Consider the following 22509-nt stretch of genomic DNA (forward strand, 5'->3'; position numbering starts at 1 on the left):
ATTTTAGAATGTATAAAATCAGTATGGATGCCCCCTATGTAATAGGAATTCCACGCAGCTTTAGTTGCGGTCCACCCGTGACTTTATCTTCATCTAGTCATAAATATATATTAGTATATTGAAACGTATATGCTGCAATTTGGTTTAATATGTAAATATAGCGCTGACCGTCCCGTATTATGTTAGCAGTTTATTACTTCGGCCTTCGTTCATTTCATCGGAATATGCATCACAATATGCAGTAATGCAGCGTTAATCCTTGCCAATTGACGATGTTGAGAGATTTACTAGGTTGAGCTTGAGAACTAATCTATTTATTACGAATAATTTGAAAGTTTACAAATTGTTGAACGTGAATTTATTTATATTTTCTTATTTCTCCAATCAATAAAGCAAAAGTAGGTGAAAGACAACGATGTGACTGGTAAAATCAACTGAATTTTATTTAAAACAAAGCCTTTGAAATGTTTAAAATGTACTTTTAATTCTTAGTAGATCGTTCAGCTGTCTTTGAGCTTGCAAAAATACTACTACCATACTTATCTCTGCCTCTAAGCAACATTGCTGTCGTTCGGTCTAAAGGGCTTGATTTTTGCTCAACACCGAGGTACTCGTAGGTACGTCTCAGGCTGACGGGCACAAGAAGGCAATTTGTAGGGCGTTTTTCTTGCATTTCCTGCGAAAAGCTGCTTTATTTATAGGCGATAGTTTTCCACTTACCACGTGGGCTATCTGCTTGGCCCATAAATTAATATTCCTCTAAAAATAATGATGATTTTCTTCCAAACATATAATCAACTATCCTTATTTGTATCTTATTTGTATTTATATGTAATATATTTATATATATATGTATATTATAGTTATTTATTTTATTTATATATTTGTATAATTTTTAAATCTTATTCATTGCACCACCTACCTCTTTTCTATGTTTTTTTACTTTTAACGCCTTTGGTTGCCTGGAATAAATCACAATCGAAATGTAGCGATAAGGCCACCAAATTTTACTCGGAGCTTTGTATTTATATCTCTGTTACTACTTTTTTTTTTGGGGTACAATTAAAGTGTAAGCATTCATTCATTCATTCATTCATCAACGACACAAAAATAAAAACAAATCGCGACCCTTTCCTATTCGGTTCATCATCTTCAAACGATTACCGGCCAATACAGGGCACAGGTCTCCGCTCAGAATTTTAAATTCTGTTTTCTCACATTTTTATATAGGTGCTTATATAAATATTTTAACAGTTAGAGTGTTTGGGAGAGAACAGCCCTGCTTCTGCGATTCGATACATCAACATGGTTTCTAGTTAACATTAGTAAACTAATACTAAAAAAAAATACAAATAAAAAAAAGAATTTTAATTGGTACTCTTATTATAACGCTTATGTATTATTGAACCCCATGAGGTCACTCGGGATGGAGTTTACCAAGCTGGTATTGAGAAGGGTTTGGGCCGTTGTCTACCACGCTGGCCAAGTGCGGATTGTTAGACTTCACAACCCGTTGAGAACATTATGGTGAACTCTCGGGCATTTAGGTTTCCTCACTCCTTTACCGTTTATAAATTGCTTAAATTAAAACGCACATAACTCCGAAAAGTCAGTGCCGGGGCTCGAACTCGGCCTCCACGAAAGCCTTACCCGAAACCATTCCCACTTGGCTATCACCGCTTCCTATTCGGTTAACAATAATAAAATCATTAAAATCAAGTGGAAATTTTAGATATCTCATGCAAACCTATCTACCCATTGTCATACTCAATAATCTGGCTTGATGCGAACAAACATATTTGCGAACTGAAACTGGTTTGACTAATTTCACGCCCACTCTGTCTTAACTCGTGAGCTTTTTATTGATAACATGCCAAGTTTTAGTTTAAAACAGTTGCAGTTTTAAAATTAGCGACTTTACTATATTGCAATATTAAGAGGTTAAAAATAGGGAAATTCCCCTTTTCCCTTCAATCAAACATAAGCGCCGTAAACCCGTGATAGCGCATTGGGTAGGAGCACAACTTCACTTTCGGGGGGCTGAGTTCGAATTCCAGCACGCATCTCTTTTTTCCAAGTTATGTGCGTTTTAAGTAATTAAAATATCACTTGCTTCAACGGTGAAGGAAAATATCGTGAGGACACCTGCATGCCTGAGAGTACATACTGTTCTTAAAGGTGTGTGGAGTCCACCAATCCGTATCGGGCCAGCGTGTATTATATATTATTCAATGTTCAGTCATAAGGCTCTTGTTGTTTAACTAACGCTTATGGCACTTTTGCGTGGGGTTAAAATAACGGTTGTTATTTAACGCCGACCACCCAGTTCAGTTATGTAAACAAAACGACGAGTATCCACTGGTCTATAAGTATACAATATGTCAATAGTTAATAAATAGTAGTAATGGATACCATGCTACATTTATCACAATTAATGTCTCTACTTCAGATTCAGTTCGGGCTAATGGCGAAATACTTATAAGAAATAAACAAACTTGATGTATTGTTTTATCCCTCTTAAAGTTACGGTCTTCGTTGTTAATCAGGAATAAGCAGTTTTGCCTGGATACATTTTTTAATTAAAAACTATGTGACTAATGGCTTTAATTTGGTAGTTAGTAAGTTCGACTGCCGATCATTAGGTTTGATTCTCGGCCATATACCAAACAGGTAAGCCCGCTACCATCTTAGTTTTTAGCATCTTAATTAGTATTATTTCTTATCACCATGTGAGATCGCAGTCAAGGGCTATCTTGTAGTACATACAAAAAAGAAAAAACAAAAAAAAATACTTATATATCACATTGAAAAATTATCTATGCCAGCTCAGTGCCGTTATGATCTACTTAAATATATTTACAAAGGTGAAATAAAAGAACAGTACTTATAAATTCCACTGGCTACTCTTATTATATTTCTTTCAACACCACTTTACTTCATCTTTATCAATACATTACCGGCCCACTACAGGGCAAGAATCTCCTCTCGGAATAAGGAGGGTTTAGGATGCAGTGCACCACGCTGGCCAAGTGCGGTCAGGCCTTTGGAAAGTTTATGGAGAAATAAATTGCATGCAGGTTCCCTCACGACGTTTTCCTTCACCGTTAAAGCAAGTGATATTTTATGAAGCTTTAATCAAAAACGCGCATAACTTCGAAAAGTAAGAGGTACGTGCCGGGATTCGAACTCCCCGAAAGGAAGGCCGTAGCTCTAACCACAGCTTCGATACTTAATATGATATTTTTTAAACGTCTGGTCAAAGAAAGTTTTATTTCAATTAAAAGGTAAAATCTGAGAGTTTCACACGAAGCAAAGCTTTACTTAATTAAAGGAACACTTTACATAACTACCATTAAATAGTTTGCTATTTAACCAGCACAGGTTTTATACAAGTTGAAATAAGTTTATAGATACTAAACTTTCTCAAAGGTTTACCTTAAAGACATAACTACGAGTACCTTATTGTTCTAGTGATGAGCATATTCGGCTACTGGTTTTAGGGTCCTAGGTTCGTTAATGTGGGCCAAATATAGTTAGCGTCGGGGTAAGTATATAGATGTTGTTGTTCAAAGAGCACGTGCCGTTTAACCCCGCCATCCGACATTAAGAGTTGCATAGAGACAGGGTCCGATGCAGATTTTCACTACCAACAAATAAGCCTGCTATTCTAAAGATAATACTTTTTATACAATGATGATATTAGGAAAAGTAGTGGTGATTGACAATTTGCACTTCATGGAATTTCGCGTGAGCGTGGCATCCACCATAGGTGCGCGAGTCATATTGAGACTATGTTATTTTGATTTACTATTTATACTGTAAGATCACATTAGGGACAAAACTTTCATAATGAAAATGACAAAGAATATTACTGTTTATCCTTTTAAAACAGAATCAAAATTTTTATACAATGATGATATTAGGAAAAGTAATGGTGGGACACTCGTAAAAACTATAATTATAACTCGATTTAGAGAAATGATTTTTATAATATTTTTCACTCATATATCTAAAATTGAGGACTTCGTGTAACTGCCAGTCGTTCTCAATTTTGCCCCAATATTTATTATTGGGGCAAATTTGAATTGGGCTGAATTTTATTTATCAGCCTTATTGGGCCTTATTCTTGTAAATCTCGCGCCTATGCCATTAGTGGGCTAAGGATGGTTGCAGGTCCCTAGCTAATAGTATAAAATATCCTGAAAGGAAGCATTCAGAGAAGATTGAAGAGGTAGGCACCTTTGACAGGATTTTTGATTTAAGAGATTGTACTTGGGAAGTGGCCAAAACACGTGTCTTCATAATATGATAAGATCATGAACATAGTGGAATAAACACGTTTGCTGAATCTACACCTGACATAAATTAACATCGTAAAACTATTAGCAGACGCTTTTTGTGGTTCAAATGATTAAGTACGCTCTAATTGACAAGTGCTCGTAGTTTGATTTATGTGAGAGGCTGTGTAGTTAGTTCCAGAACAATTCTATGCTTCAAGCATAATTTTCGAGCTGTCTCGGTTTCTATTATTGGTGTTGATATATTACTGCTGACCGTTGACTGCCGCGAAACATTCCTAGAAGCATAAAAATATAATTTACCCGTCCTAAAAGGGTAGTAAAAGATTTGTTTGTTGCAAGGTTATGGATATTCTCTGTAATGTAGGTCAGAAAGTATTTTAGCGGAAACTTTATAGGTACAATAAAATAAATGATAGTATATTCATACAATCTTTTTCGATACCTAGCTTTCGATATCCTTTTTTTGTATGTTTCAGTATATGTATTTGTTGTGTATGGATGTATTGATGCAGTTGATGTACTAAAAGAGGCTACAAACGTTTTGTTTTGGTCAGTAACGACGAATTCTACCTCATGTTTTTGCCATTTCTCATTGTGAGGCGCAAAACTGAATCTTTACGAAAACGCTCATACATGAATGAATGAATGAATGAGTGAATGAATGAATGAATGAGTGAATGAATGAATGATTGAATGAATGAATGAATACACTTTAATTGTACACCACATAAACATAACAAATTAACAGTAAAAATTTAACAAAAGGTATACAATTTGGCGGCCTTATCGCTACATAGCGATCTCTTCCAGGCAACCAAAGGCGTTAAAAACAGCTCAAGAAGAGAGGTAGGTGGTGCATTTAACTGTACTGTGTTGCAAATAAACATGCATAAACCTATATATACAAATATAATATGTACATATAACAAACTTACAATAAAATATATAGATAGTGATAATAATTAATACATCATAATATCTGAATATAATTTTGTATAAAATGTATGAATGTATGAATTAATGAATATATTTTTATCCTACATCTCACAGTTCTCCGAACAATTGATATACAATTTATTATAAATCCGTATTTGCCTGCGACTTCATACGCGAACAGTTTGAAATACGTAAAACTTTTCTTAAAAATGCAGATTCAAATGCCATAACTTAATAAACATAGCAGTTTCATATAATTACCGGTTTTACAAAACTCTTTGCAACGAATATCCAATAAAAATACTCTCTTTTAAAATTGAAAAAAACATAGTTTTTTTCCGAACACCATTTCACCTATTTAGAGTTTTGAAATAAAAGTAGCTTATGTTACCCGCTGTATAGTCTTCCACTAGCCTGTTAAATTTACATTAAAATCGTCTATCCGCTTCGAAGACTCGTTTGTTCCGACTAGACTAAATATAGATAAATATAGTTTTTTGTTCTAGGTCGGTAGGTACCGTTTGGATACACCTTAGAACGTCATAGTTATGTTTTTGCATATGTATTTTAGCTGTTAGCTGTTGGCAGTTTACAGAGCGACAAGGTCGAATACTTCGAAAATTTAGAGCGAGAAATTGCATTTCATGGAATTTCGCGTGAGCGTGGCATCAAACATAGGTGCGCGAATCGTATTGAGACTGGATGTTATTTTGATTTACCATACACCATTATACTGTCTGGAATGGTAAGATCACATTAGGGACAAAACTGTCATAATGACAATGACAAATAATATTACTGTTTATCTTTTTAAAACAGAATTAAAAGGTGTAAAATATACGAATGTGTCGTTAATGAATTTTTGTCGTGGCGAGACGACGTCAAATGTTTGTGGATCTATACGTTTTTCCAAACAGAACGGGTTAGGAATTTTTGTCGAGAGACACGACGCTTATTTGTGATCACGGTAAGCATTATATAATATATATAATAGGCAACTGCCTATTTCTGTCGCGAGTGAATGACGGCTAGCTGAGAGTAGATGCATACGCGACCTTTGTGCTGCGTGCACGCAACGCATTGCTGTCCCTGCCTCTCCGATAGCCCGATGCACTAATCCACTTAGAATGATACTCGGCCACGTCGTTATTAGTTACGCTATTGAACTCTGCTATGCATTTATGCTTATCATTTTTCATTGAAAGATCACAAGTTAATGATTATATCCATCCATATCAATTGTTGATTCACACACACTATATAGTACCACAAACTCCTCTTAAAACTTCTCCTTTTTTTGTATAAATTGTTTAATATTTTAGGTTAAGTAAGACAAATCTGAACATAAAAGCAACTAACTGGTCATTTGATGAAGGTTATAAATTTTCGAATCTAGTATCTGCGCAATTTTAAGCATGCTTTATAGATAATATTATAGTAGTTAATTTTTATTCGATGTAGTCCAAATAAAGAATTCTATGTTAAGTTAATTATCCTTTTGTCAATATTTTCTAGGCGAGATCGACCCCCGCACGCACCTTCAATTTATACTACAACTTACTTTACTTAATTACTACTTACTACTACTACTTTTACTACTACTTGTACTACTACAATATACTATAAGTTATAGGCCTTATAAGCACTTGTTTTAATGGTGAAAACATGGTTAGGTAACCTGCATGCCTAAAAGTTTTCCATAATGTTCTCAAAGGAAGTGTGAAGTACACCAATCGGCACTTGGCCAGCGTGGTGGACTACGGCCTTAACCCGTCTTATTCTGAGAGAAGTTCAACGCCCTGCAGTGGGCCGATAATGAATTAATGATGATGTTCTTTTTTCGACTCTTTACCGTAAGTAAAGATAGCAATGCTAAATTCAGTCGGTCATCTGAAGATTTTAGATACCATTGATTTTTACATAGGGTTGGGTTGGGTGTTAGTACGCTTTAACCTTAATTGTTTTCTTTTGTGGGAGGAGATCCGTTCGTTGGACTGGGATGATTATGAAATTTGAAATAAATGGTTTTACTCATATAAGGCCGTATCATTTAACGCGATGTAACGTCGGAATACATATATATTCTATGTTTTGAAGATGGGTTTTATTATAGTAGAAGAAGAGGTGGCACTGTGCCCGTTCACTTTGATAATCTACGACGGGAGCCCTTTATTCGGTGTAAACTTTACCCGTCGCTTAGCATCACCTAATAATTTATTTGTTTAAAAATTCTGATCGTAGCTCTGTTGGCACATGCATGCGGACGTATGCAGAAATAAACAAACAAAAGTTGAGTCCATTCACTCTGCGCTGACATTTCTACCGAGTGTTTCGTGCCAATCTTCGCCAATTGTATAGGATTAACATGAAGTTTAATAATGGATGTTATAATGTTTTTTTGGGCACTATTTAATTCTAGATAAATAACAGTAATTCATGAAAAATAGGATAACAATAACGAAGCAGAGATTAGTATGTTATTTAATACTCTTTGACGAAAATATAGGCTGTACTTACTTGTTTACTGGACTGTTAATCTGAGTTTTGTCCCCAACTCAAACATTTTATACAACTCTTTATAAAATTTAAATGAGAGCTAATTACCAAATAAAAAAAAACTCACAGAGGAAGTACTACACAAGGATTAAACTAGGCTACAGAAAGACAAAAAAAAACGGAGATCATACATATAACAGAATATTCCTGTGATAGAAAATGAAATCATCGTCTACAATTATTAATAGCTTTGAAATAAAATAACCATTTACATTTCTAAAACATCCTGATGTTTTCCAGCATAGTAAAATAAATAATCTAGAATATACTGAAATAATATTTTTGTCCACAATAATAAAAAATAAAAACACCTTTAGTATTTTAAATTGAATTAGCAAAAAAATATTGGCGGCAGAAGTTTAAAGTTACTTCGTGAAAGCAATATAGAGTGAAGGGAAAAACAAAGGCTGGAACTAAAAACGGACGCCGAATTCTCTTTAACCGACAAATATTCCGACGAAATTCTGACGGAAAAACGGCCAGGAAACCGTACTGGATAAACGCTAAAACTTTTATAAAATGGTTCTCGATCAAATTAAGGAGCGAGAGGCGCGTACCGATATAATGGCGTGCTTGAGACAATCTCATACAATATTTACTCTAATAATACAAGCAATGCTGTAAGCTATGTAGTTAGGTACCTACGAGCGCTTTGACCTATATTTTTCCTTATAACATTTATGTGAATACACTTTGATAGAGTCTCAATCTCTCAGACGGCTCTATTCCAAGCATAAAGTTTAGTTCACTTTATATATACCCACATAAGTGAGTTTTCAGACGTAATAATTCATTTCGCATACAAACAACAATGTTACAAATGACAGATAACGTACTATGACAAACACGTGTATATGTGTGGGCGACTGACCAGGTATATTACGAATGCGAAATGTATATGATGCGAATCAATAAATTAATGTAAGTACCTCAATGCATTATATCTTAACGTCTTTACATAGCTAGGTCAGTTACAGTATCAGTATGAGAAATTTCTTTAGACCTTAACTGTTGCACCTTTTTCTATCATTTATTATTTATCTTTTTTTTTTTTAAATTATTAACAATGCTTAAGAATAAATTAAAAAACACTATTAAAAATTTATAAAAAAAAAAAACTTCCACCCTCCGCTTGCGGGGCTTTTGAATGCCCAAGCAACCGGTGGTCATTGCTCCAGAGTGAGAAACCTCCTCACAATACGCGCCGTTTCAAGGACTACTGCCTTCTGTATCCGACCCTTGATCCAACAACCAAGCGAAAGCTTCTTGAGATGTTGGTCGAAGCTTTTCGCGAGAAGACCATTGACTGAAACGACTATCGGAACAACAACGGTCGACTCAACAACTCTGCACCTAATTATTACCACCAGAATTTTTGAAACAACAATGTTCCGACGTGCAAATCCAGTTCCGTGTCTCAGAAAGCAAAAATCTGCTGTACACATAAATAAAACCAAATGGCAGCAATTTGCAAGGATCAAGGCGCTATCGAAACTGTTCTGTTACCCTTAATCCTTTGAAGATTTAATGAACTACCAAAGCATCTTCTATAAATTTTAGTAATTTAATTTAATACAGCTCTTAGCATTTCGATATGGCGAGTAATGGCAGTTGGTGTTCCGGCGAAAGTAACAAAACTTTCAATTACGAATAAATTAATTAGACTCAACTTAGATCAAAAAGAGAAAAAAGTTGATGCAATGTAATTTCCACTTATTATTAAGACAAGATTTGAGTAAGCATGAACTACGCAGTTTGCTGTGTTAGTTTTTCGTCTTTAAGATGAATTTTGATTGATCTCGTATAACTGAAATGATAATGTCGCTTACTAACCCATATATGAAAATAGATATGTTATGATGTTCAATACGTTTAGTGTTTACATTTACATTTAGTAGAAACATCACCCTGGAATCTGTTTTAATGAGCATTGGAATTTGGAATTATATTTTTTTTATTAGTAGGATTACACAACTAATTTCTCACATGTTTGTCATAATTAGGATCAAATTCTCAAAGAAGCAAAAGCTCTGAGCATTTCCTGTTCTTACTTCTTACGCATGTTTCTGACGTGCCATCAGCCATTTGTCAAACTTCAGAGCCAGCGATGGCGCGCGGAGACAAGAGACCGGGACATGCTCCAGTCCTTTGTAACTATAGTGTTCTGTTTCGGTCGCACGCTGCCAAATGCCGGTTTAACAATATCCGTCATATTGTTATTCTATATTTAAAGTGTGAAGAGAGTCGGACGGCGTCAAAAATAGCCGTTGGTGCGACACCGTAAATCTCGGTTACGACGAAACTTACGTTGTAAATCATCGACCTAAGCGCGACTAAATGGTACACTGAGTTTTATTGCAGTATACGATAATAAAATTATACGACATTACTTAAGTAATTGACAATAAATTTCGCTAATATGTAACATTGATAATGTAATTATTATTATATAGTTTTTTCGTTAATCTACTCGTTATACTTTTGGTAAAGTACTCACATAATTATTTAACTGTGCAGTTGTTAATGGTTTTACTTTAATAATGCACAAGGTCATGATTGTTGATGTGTTTATTGCGCATCCATGTTGTGGCTAAATTTAAGTTTCATTTAGATCTATGAAAAAATTCCCAAGTCTATTAACGAACCACTATTGGACGCAGGCCTTTTTTCTGATAGGAGTGAGTATTTAGAGTTATCCGTAATAATACGCGGGACCGAGATATGGTAGAATATGCTCTTCGATTTCTGGGAGCTGCGCAGTACACGCCATTGTACTGTCTAAAATAAAATCCCCTGGTACTGCGAATTTCTTAACAGAAAACAAATCCCGTTTTTGCAATCATACGCAAGATCCATAGCCGTTTATGCTAATTAGTAAAAAATTTGTTGGAATTCATTATAGTTGAACAATTTGTCAGAATTTTTTAGGAGAAACAAAAAATATTTAATATCTATTTTAAGTTACATTTTCCCGAGTGTGGAATGTCACGTGAAATTGTTTCGAGAATATACTAGAACATTACTTATATGAAGTCGTCTTGCTAAGGTAGTAGGCACCTGCTGTGGTCACCTAAATTCCTTTTCATGATATAAAACCGCTGCTGAGCTTATCCCCAAGTGGCGGGCACAGGGTTTATGGCCCGACTAGGTTAAAGCAGAAAGCAGGCATAAAATGGAATAACCTCCTATACGGGTTATATTTTTTGGGGTAGCCAGCTCTTTTACTTTAGTATGAAGTACAAGCAATACTCTAACGCCCATCCCAATCCCGAGCTACGAGTATGTGCGTGATTCACCGACGGAAATTGTTGTTCTAAGGTAGCGAATCCGAACAAGAAAACGTAGTTTTGGTAGACTTTCTACAAGGTTGACAGACGACATCAAGAGTCGCAGTTAGGAGCTCTTCATAAGAAAAGTCCTTGAAATTTGGAAATTCCTAAAAAAGGATAATGTTCTGCCAGACGTCGCGCGTCGGTCGATCGGTTTGTTTTATTTTTATAATGATTAAACTACTTGTAGGTTCATAGATATCGTATAATAGGTTGGTACTTACCTTTAAGTAAATCGAGAGCCAACGGCTAGTTGCAATGTTGAATGGGTCAGTAATCATGTGCATTGCGGCGATTATCTCAATTGGCGACTCGCAATGAGCGACCTCCAGCGCCGGAGACCGCGCCCGTCCGCGTTTCCCCACAATACGCATTTGTTTGTGACAATGTGCTCTTTGCTGGCATTATGTAAAAAAGCGGTGATAGCCTCTTGTTTAGAAGCTCGGGCTTTTATTCGAGTAACCGAGTTTTATCCTCGGCAACCGGCACCTATCACTTTTCGGGGTTTCAGGCAATATCACTTGCTTTAGCGGGGAAGGAAACATCATCAGGAAACCGGCATGAGAGTTCTCCATATTTTTGTGAAACGTAATTTTCATCAATGCGTATGTTTTCATCAGTGCTGTTATCTCTGCGCATCCCACAAAACTTATTTTTATATTTACATTAACTATAATGTGGGTAACACGACCGATTTTATTTTTCATAATGTAGAGAGAGGTATACGTCAAGCATATTTATAATTTTATACGCCGCGTAATCTTTCTACGAACTCGTTAAAAACAATAAATTAGGTAAATTCCATCAGATTCAAAATCAACGGTCAGGCGTTATGAATATGAAGTTTGCAAATGAGTTTGTAATACAGATTAAAATTTTAAAAATGGACTCTTCTGAAATCATTGTCACTAGCTTGTAGCTAGGCTATCTATACGCGCGTTCGCTGTTTGTATGAGAATCCTGAATCTAGTCCTCCCTCCTTGCTTCTCTTTATGATATATCTCGCTTGTCTTTCATTCTCAATTCTCCCAAAAAAAATTCCGAAATACATGTTAGATTAACCTACGTTATTACGTTTAACAAACAAAAGTGTAAGCGTCAAATGTAGCAGTTAGGTATGTATATCATGAATGACATCATCTATTGCGTAGTAACAGGAGAGTTTCCTGTGTTTGATGTTGTATATAATTGCAGCAATTAGTATTTCAAATGTGGGTATGAGTAAGAGTAGGAGCGAAGGTACAATGGGCTCTAGCTATTTTCCTCGCACCACTGCATCTAATGCTGTCTAACTAAGGCGAAGCATCATGCATTGGACTTTGGTCCTTGTAATCTTTTGGTAATTTAAAAATTGTTCTTCTTTTTTTCTTTTTCCTTAAACCCTTTTACTTATAATGTTGTTTATTACCACTACATATGATAATTGTCCGCTTCCGGGCTTGTGCCTATAGTAACGGGTGTCATTAAAAATTATCCCTGCCACCAGTTTTGACACGCTATAAGTATAAACTATTTCCATTTCAGATTTTAAATAACGTAACTGAAATGTAACTAATTGTGATTTAGTAGTAGCTTAAGAATCTATCGCATAAAAGTGTAAACGAGTGTTTAATGAAAACTTAAGTCATAGTAAGTAAGTTATGTCGATTTGAACTTCATATCTAAACTCATGCCCTAGACTAGAAAACTCAATGCGTGATTTCTCCATGGCCGAGATCCACGGACGAACAATCTTTCAACAGCAATTTAAAGATTGTTCGTCCGTTGGTACTCCATAAAAATAAATTCCTCCTCAGTATCTCTGTTATCAATAATTATTGTCCGGAAAAAAAGATTTGAAACAGATTTTTTTTAGGGTGGCCTTTGATCTATAGAAGGTTGGAATTCAGCTTTGTATGTCACTGTCTATTAACTAGATCGTATTCACTAGGCCAATTTCTAATGTTGCTTTCGCAATTTCGTATTACTCTCGGATGTTGTCATAACTTATTTTGCGACCAACGCCTCTTATTTTGGCAACTTTTGAAAAAAGAAATAGTACCTTATATCTCTCTGCAGCTAACACAGAAGTACAATTTTTACTTTCTAATAGATCACTGTTTTATTTACACGTGGCAGATATTTCACATTGGGGCGTTTGTGCATCCAGCTAATAACAACGTGCGTCCAAATGTCCACGTCTCAAAAGATTTAGTACATTTCCACAGGTGTTATTTAAACGTCCACGACTCGCATCTCGTATATTCAGAGGTATGGGTTACATCTAGTAACAGCGTACGGATCGAAAGCGCAAAGGGATCTTAAGTCTGCGGTTGCAGAGTACTTTTCATTTAATTACAGCATTGAAGTCTGAATTTCATGATCGTGCCATTTTAAGCACTCTATCAACTTTTTGGTTTGATATTGTGAAGTCAGAAATTATTGATAAAAAGTGTTATTAAAAGTATTAAAAGCAGTCCATCGTGCTTTTTTTAATTAATAGGATCTTCGGCTCCGGGTATTCGCCCTTTTAGTTAAACGTGCATCATGCATGCTGGCGCGGCTGAAGCAAACTAATAGCAGCAATTAATATAAATCTTCTTGGTTGGGCAAAGGTCACAAAAAAAATTTGTCAAGAAAACTTATATTATTTTTACAAAGTTAACATTAATAAAATATGTGATGTCTCTCTATAAATGTACAATCAATATTTGCTGTGTAAAAAAAAATAGTACGGTACTTTTCAGGAGAAACTACTGTTTCACTACATGTCTACACATGACAATTTAGTTAAGCATAGAGCTTTAAACCAGAAATCCAACATGGCATGTAACTGTGTAAACTATTCTCTTGGTCCGGGTGTAATTTAAATTTCAAAAGAAAATGGCAGTCTATTGCTTTACAAACCGTGCGTTACAAAATATGATTTACTGAAACATTTATGCGCCTGATAAGATCATGCTTACATCGTAGATGCTGAAGCAAACAATGTTATCAAGTTATGGGTGTCTTTTGTTATTCCAAGCTGGCTCAATTTTCTATTGGTACAATACAGTCTTTATGTGAATGTAATAATACTTAATATAATACTAATATTAAACTGAATAATATTTTTTTCAGGTATTCAGAATAGCATACATACTCCTTTAGATTTAAATAATGGTAATAACCTACAAACGATTTGAATTCACTTATTTTGTATTTAGTAGCATAATCAAGTAATTCTTATTTTCCTCACTTATATCTCAGTCTTTGTATAATTGAAATAACATTGTCTAGTAACAGAAACTGTGTGTTAGAACATGTATACATAGTACCAATAACTGTGTTTTAGCGTCATAGACTTTATTTTGTAGTAGGTACCGTCTAGCGGTGCATTTATTTTGAATTTTACATTGATGTAGATATTTATCCAATGCAGTTTTTCTTTGAGTAACGTAACACTAAACTGTACTACAATCCATTTATAGTTGGAACCCTCAGATTATAAAACAATCCCCATATTCACTTATATCTAGAGAACAGAGCAGAGCATGTTAGTTGTAAGGTATCAATCACACCGTAAGAAATGTTTCACGGAGTATTGAAACACAATGCCCTATATTATAAGAACCAATCACTGTAATATCTATAACTTACACGTTAGATTCACGGAAAAATATTTTTCCCAGGGTTACGCAAGCGGTAATTGTGGTGGAGCACCTTAGTTGCCATCCTCCGAAGTTTGGTAAGTGAGGCACTCCATTATTACACAGTCTGCCCGTCGTGATTCCGGAGAGAAATATTTTGTAGATTGTACCGCCCGTGCCCTGTACCACAAGCTTGACACGAACTGAATCAGTGCGGAACATCAAGCATAAATAGATCTTTCCCGGGAACCACCGGAAGCATATTTCACACGTAGACTAGCAGCTACTATGTGCTTAATAGTTTAGAGCGTCTAACGGTCGATGTCACGCTATGCATGATTATGTGATAAGAGCACGTTTAGTTATTCCTAATGTTGTCATATAGTTAGTAATTTTTTTTGTAACAGTTTATATAGATTTTATTGCACTTTTTTTTGTATATTTTTATATTTATCACCTTTAAAACTCTTTTTATTGATGTATTTTTAAATTTCTAAGTGTTAATTTTGAGCTATTTTATATACTTAATATTTAAACAAAAATTTGGTAAATTTGGAGGAAGCCATCGATGTAATCGCTGCAGATCCAGGAAGGGCTTTACCCAGTGAACCTGAGCGCAAGGCAACTGGCGCGTGTAATGGGAGTCTGCGAATTTAGGCACGCCATTTTCCTTCGCCCTTATTTTCTTTATGCATATGGTACCATATATATTTGAGTGAGTACAATTTTATTTCTTAATCTCTTTATTCCGGAGTTTATTTCGTTTGAATTGGTCTACGCATATTCAAAATAATATGGTCGGATTCGTTAAAATTTTGTATTGTTGTGTTTTTCGTTCGCTGGTTACTTTCGAAGATTACTTGAATATATAAATAGTATAACATACATTTTTTAATAATATGAGGTTTCTTCTAAATTAGCTAATTAATACACAGACAAATACCCATTACTGCAAACAGGCATTTTTTAAAAGAGAATTCTGTCTCTAGGTTCTAAGGTCACTACCTACCAATAGTGCAGATTCTACTGAGAATACATATTCTTTTAAAACCAATCAAAGACTACTTTTTTTCGGTACGCTCCTGCATAGAGACTTATTATAGGTTGAAAAAAAAGGCAACCAGGTAAGCTTGTTTCCATCTTAGACTGGATTTTCACTCAAAATGAGATTGTAATGAAGCGATAACTTATTACTATAGAATAAAAACAGAAGAGTTACTTTCTGCAGTTAACTGCAACACAACGTAGTAAGTACATAAATCCTGCGGAAATGTATTTATATGCGGACGTCGTACAAGGCGCGTACCCGGCGGACGACACTCGCTAATCGGCTTATGTGTAACAAAATGCTATGCCATCGCTACGACCAGTCTGTCCGACAACCCTCTAGTTAGCTAGTCTAAGAGGTTCATAAACGGGCTATAAAAATTGCAGCAAGCTATAAATCTTGCATAAAACTGTAGCACGTCATTGTCAACCCATTACCGGTCCACTACGGGCCACGGGTCTCCTCCTAGAATCAGAAGGGCTTGGCCAGATTGGTGGACTACGGCCTACGTAGACCAAGTGTGGTCCCGCGGACTATGAGAACATTGTAGAGAACTCTCAAGCGTGCAGGTTTCCTCACGATGTTTTTTAAACCATTAATTCTTTAAGTGATATTTAATACCTAAAATGCACATAGCTAAGAAAAGTTAGAGGTGCTTGCTGGGATTCAAACTCAGCAACACCAAATGTAAAGCCGAAGCCCTAACCACTAGGCTATCTATTGCCGCTTATACCACTATTTTTTTTTAACGTGCTATCTTATTAAATTGTATCCAAAACTAACCCATTTATGAGTTCCTGGTATGGCTTATTTGATTGTTGTCTGAAAGTAATTGAATAAGCTGTTTGAAGTGAGTAAGATATAAGTTAAAGGGTTAGTGTTGAACTTTAAAGCATTCGAATTTTAGTCTGATAAGTTAATAGCCAGAATAGGGTTTAAGATATTAAGTAAGTCTCTAAAATCTATCTTAAATAAACTATGTTTTTTATAACATAGTTTATTTGAGATAAGTAAGATACAGATAACAGTAAAACAGTAAGAAGTAATTTTGAAACAATTAAAAGGTGAGTATAATTACAAGGGAGGAGGAAAAAATATAACAACAATATTATATAATAATAATAATATTATTTTCTTTTCTTAATTTTTAGAAGGAGAAACAAATTATAACACGTAATAAATATATCGGAATTTCAACATACATAATTATTACACAGGAACTATACTTTTAAAAATATTTGCATATTTATACGAGTATATAGATAGTATAGATTATCTTTTAGCTGTCCTAACTCGTATCAGTATGTTTTAGTGCCCAAAAAGGTGTCATTTCTAAATGTTAAATCTTTTGACTATTCCAAAACATGTTTTACTATTATCAAATCATCTAAAAGTATAAATAGGTTGATTTAAACTTAAAATAGAATGCTTCTGACTGCTTTTCTTATACCTGATAGTTGGGTGGAATATCTAGTAACAGACTCAATGTGCAATTTCAAATGTTAACTTATCTCTACGTCCCATTATCTTTCGTGTTTCGTTTCAGTCTATTTTGAGCTCAAAAGAGTGTCATATCTTAATGTTTAATCTTCTGAATGTAAATACTTTATTCCAATTCATGTTTTACGATGTCAAATTATCTAAAAGTATCAATAGGTTGATCTTGACTTAAAATAGAATGTTTCAGAATGCCTTTTGTACTCATTGAATTTTTTAGATCTTTTGTCTGATGAAAAAAAAACACAGGACCAGTTCGAAGCGTTCTCAGAGAGTTATTCAGACAGTGGTGAGCCAGTAGTGCTGTCTATTAACGTCCACTGCTGGTCACAGGCCTCCTCTCTCATAGGTTATACAGTTTTAGAGCATAGACCCACCACGCTACTCCAATGCATTTGGTGGGCTAGTTATAAAGATCATCATTAGCATCATATCAACCCATTACAAGGCACAGATCTTCTCCCACAATAAGAAGGGATGGCTGTAGTCCACCATGCTTGCCCCGTGCGTGTTGGACAAGCAAATAAAATAAGACATACATAAGACTCAACTGTGTTATTATTACTAATAAGTGATAATAATCGTTAAAGCCCGCTAACGTGCATTGGAGCAGTGAGGGTATAAGCTCTTAATCCTTCTCTCCTATGAAAGAGGAAACCTACGCGCAGCAGTTAGACGTTAATAGGATGATGAAAAGTCGCAAATTCCACACTCAACCTACCTGTTTGGTTGTTGTTTTAGTGTTACAGTTTTGGATTAACGGACTGAATTATTTTATTGAACCGTAATAGAGACCAAATTTTATCTATCTAAGATAACACATACTCACACACGCAAAATGATCTAGGTAGTAGACTCTCTTTTATCAAAATCTGTTAATTTAATACAAAACTTTCACTATCCGAACATAAAAAAGGTATATTCGTTCAAATTAAATAAGGATTGTCGTCCGTTTAAGCTGGTTAAGAGAAAAAAACAAGTCGCGTCCAAATGTACAGAGACGCTTCTCCCAGTTCTGTAATCCGATTACGTGACAAAATGTTGTCACTCCCGTGACCTCCCGGCCTTCCGACATTTAATTCTATATAATACCTACTGCCAAGTGCTCCGCGTTTACCTACAATGAAAAAATGTCATCTACCTAACATTTTTTCATCAATTCGTTTGTAACTTTTTGAGAACGCAGTTTTTTAAATATGGGCATCTTTATAACTGTGGCGTGCATACAGAGTAGGTATGTACAGAGTATGCACTAAGCAGTCAGATGGTATAAAATAAAAAAATCTCCAATAAAAAAAAACTTTAAGCAATATACGAGATATATAAAGCCTGCACTTAAGTTTTTGTAACTCGTCTGGAGGTTTTCTCCTTTTTTATCATCGGCCCGCTTAGTTCATAGCCTGTATATACGCCACTGCTATATTATTGCTATATTAACCAGATTCGTAGTTCTCTAGAATCTAGAAGTATTGGCCAAGTATTTCACTCTCAGGCCAACATTTGATTTCAATACCATTTTCTCCTTGCTAGAGTTATCTGTCGTATTAATAATGGCCCTGCCTTTCTATGCCTTCATTTAAGTTAAACTTTTGTGATGTTACTCTGGAGTCTAGAGAAATCAAAATTATAATCTGTTTTTCTGTCCTATTTTCTTCTCTAGAGTCTGCACTGTTCTGCAAGAATGGTTGTCCTTTGTCCGTGACGTTGTAAGAATTGATTCCGTCGGATTCCTGTGACCTAGGATTCTAAAGAGGTAACATAAATTTATCGTGCTTCAATGAAATGGTAATGTCACACGAGTGAAAGATTCACGATCACACGATAGATATATAATGTTTACTCATCATTACTTTTTTGATGCCGGACGGGTCTATATCTACGTAGTTTATATGAAATATTCCATTAAGTTTTATATAAATATTTATTGTGTACCTACAGCTTACACAGTTATATAGTTTTAGACACTCGTCCACAAACGATGGTTGGAACTCACAACCACATAAAAAGAGTCAAACGACGGCTAAGTGGGTTTTGATGAACTGTAGTGTCGAGTGACATTTATTTCGAGAATTTAGCCGAGTTCAGTTGGATGTGTGTATGCGGTGCTTGAGAAACGAAATAACAGAATAGCTTAAATTCCAAGTATAGGAACTTACTAATTGAAAGACATTAACCATTACTTGAGTCGCACAAAGATAATAAATGATTGTATGGTTTTATGAAACCACGGTTAATGTGGAACTTTTTTTCATATTATAGACATGTAACTACTACTCGTATATTCCATTAAGGGTATAAAAATCGGTTCATCAATCTTAATTTTATACTTTGAAAATGGGAAGGAAATCTAATAGTTTTATTGAGCTCTGTGTTTTAGAGTACGACATACATAATACTTAACAATTATTTAGATGATATACACATAAAACTGAAAACAATATTTTATAATCGTTAAGTCATTGTGATCCGTTTTTCAATCATTTTCAATCATTGTATTATCAATTCCACCTTTATCATGAGTTTTACAGTTTATAAATATTACCAATATTTTATGTAGCTCTGGCCCAAATCTATATATATAAAAGAAAGTCGTGTTAGTTACACTACTTATAACTCAAGAACGGCTTTACAGATATGGCTGAAAATTGGTAGGTGGGTAGCTTAGAGCCAGGAGACGGACATAGGATACTGTTTATCCCGTTCGACAGTCCTTATATATATCTATATTCTACATCTATAAAACAAAGTCGTGTTAGTTACACCATTTATAACTTGAGAACGGATGGACCGATTTTCATTATTTTTGATTTCTTTGATTCCTGTTAATCCGGAATAGGAGAATAAGTATAAAAATACAATTTTTTTTTTAAATTTAAAATCAAAACAATTATCTAGCCGTTCATTAGTAACAAAACACAATTGACAGCGCACGTCAAGTTGTCTATACCTAATCGTAAAACTGTTGATGTGACCTATAGAGAGGTTCCGGAGTAAGATGAGTTTTATGTATTGTACTTTATAAAGACATTGAGATGTGAAATAAACTAAGGCGAAATGAAATTCGCGGGGATAGCTAGTGAGTGATATAAGTATAGTAATCCATACACTACACGGTCAGCTGATGCGAACTATAGGCGTCGCCATATTGGCTTCGGCTGCTCTGATGAGCGCCTGTCACTTTATCCCAACTCCGTGGTATACCAACACGCGACATGCAACACACAGTCGAAAAAGTCTGAGAGGATGTAATAAAAGTTTAACTTTAAAAAATTTTAGTATAATGTTATAATTTAGCCTTTCAACATGTCTAGCATATGACAAAATGGACTGAATATTTAATGAGAAAAATGCATATACTTTTGGAAAATCCCGAGTAGAACGGAAATTTCATGGAAACAGAAATGACATGGACGTGATATCAATTACGGAATATAGAACACATCACAGTCTTGGAATTAATTTAAATTTCAATAATGATTTTAGGTTTCATGATGGCAAAGTGGAAGGGGAAGTGTCCTTAAAATGTGCTTCTTAAGACCCAACATTTTTGCACTTTAAAATCAGGTTATGAGGCGCAACAAATTAGTTTTTCATCACATCACTATCCCTTAAATAGTCTTCAACTGTCCATTGCTGGACTAAAGGCCTCTCCCAACAGAAGGGTTTGCCCATAATCACTACGGGCAGACGGGTTGGTGGTAACAGTAGGTAGTAGTATAAATAATAAATAAATATACTACGACAATACACACATCGCCATCTAGCCCCAAAGTAAGCGTACATCCAGACACTGAAAAACATTCATGTTCATCACACAAACATTTTCCAGTTGTGGGAATCGAACCCACGACCTTGGACTCAGAAAGCAGAGTTGCTGCCCACTGCGCCACTCGGCCGTCACTCCGTAGTACCACAGAGGATGCTGCTGGCCGGTCTCTTTTATATTCTCTTAGTTGCCTCGTACAACGCGGGAAGGAGACGGTGGTGACTACTGTATTCTGTTACTCCGTCACCATACGGAACTGCATCTCGCTGGTCTCTCAATATTTCTTAGTATGTGAGAATACTCTTAAAGACCTGTATAAAGTGCAGGTAAAGGTGTGTCAGTTCTGCATTTTTTAATATTTTTTTTTATTAACGATAGGCCAAGCGCTTGTCGACAATCATGCCCGTTTAGAAAGCAATGACGAGGTCTAGGTTTGAGCACGCTTTCCTAGAAGAAGCTCTCACTCTAGCCTTTTAGGTACTCAAATTATACGTGGCAGAAAAGGTTGCCGGGAGGGCGTTCCACATCTTAGCGTGGATAAAAAACGGTTCGTGTGTGTTTATGGAATATCAACCACATAAGGTTGCCATCGCTCATGGTGTCTCGCTGTACTTTGGTAGAATTTCGAAAGTTTCCCCCCATTCCTTCTCGATGATCATTCTAGTGCGGTTATTTCTAGAATCTAATGCATCGATTTGCAGATCCTGGCTAGATTGGCTATAATATAACATTCTTATTTAGACTGAGAGACGGTGATAACAAAAAAAAACCTGCCAAAGTTTGTTGTGGGCTCTTCTTACACGAGGGCGCGTTTGGAACCCTCCTAGCTTTAGTTATAAGTTAACGAATGCAGATATCACGATCACTAACATAAGTGTAACATGTTAATAGTATGAACGCTTCATAAGTGCCTGTAATAAGGTCTACATGAATAAAATATTTTGAATTTGAATTTTATTCGAAGCTGAGCGTGTAAATTTCCTCGATTGTGCAGCACTCTACCATCTTTATTGCATTACAATACTTATTGAGAATCTCACGGGTTTTAAGCGTGTTTTAGGTGTGTATACTGTAAAGACATCGTCAGTCTGTCGTCAAAATTACTGGGGTTAATAAAGCACGCGGCGTCGAGAGATGATTTAGTTTGACAACTTAGCCGCGACACGCTCCTTTAAATCTCGTTTGTTGTTAATTTATTTTTATGTGCTACTTGTTAACATTAATATTATGCCAGTTAAATTTAAAATATATGAGGATTGTTAAACTTTGAACTGACGGCAGTCTCGGTTTCATATCCCGTCAGCTGATGATAATCTCATTCGCTTTTTGTACGTAATTTAAACAAAATGTTTTAATAGCCTAACAAGAAATATTTTATTACTAATGCCACAACAAAGCCGATTACAAAAGTAAAGTTTAATTACAGTTAGACAACAGAGATTACGGTAGTGAAATATGAGGAGTTACA

The 22509-nt window shown here is 35.3% G+C and overlaps 2 protein-coding genes across 6 annotated transcripts in view; both read left to right on the forward strand.

Moving 5' to 3' along the window:
• Positions 1-22509, forward strand: part of LOC120624200 — a 166659-nt gene that overhangs the window by 46532 nt on the left and 97618 nt on the right. For both annotated transcript variants that reach the window (XR_005658753.1, XM_039890594.1), the window contains exon 10: positions 14773-14828. Coding sequence is in view for 1 of the 2 variants with exons in the window: in XM_039890594.1 (XP_039746528.1) it covers positions 14773-14828 (56 nt within the window). In the remaining variant the exon portion in view is untranslated. The remainder of the gene's footprint in view (positions 1-14772; positions 14829-22509) is intronic.
• LOC120624201 (RNA-binding protein Musashi homolog Rbp6) overlaps positions 1-22509 on the forward strand; it is a 692918-nt gene that overhangs the window by 21869 nt on the left and 648540 nt on the right. The window lies entirely within an intron of this gene.

This window comes from Pararge aegeria, chromosome 6, assembly GCF_905163445.1.
Source record: "Pararge aegeria chromosome 6, ilParAegt1.1, whole genome shotgun sequence".
Classification (NCBI taxonomy): Eukaryota; Metazoa; Arthropoda; class Insecta; order Lepidoptera; family Nymphalidae; genus Pararge; species Pararge aegeria.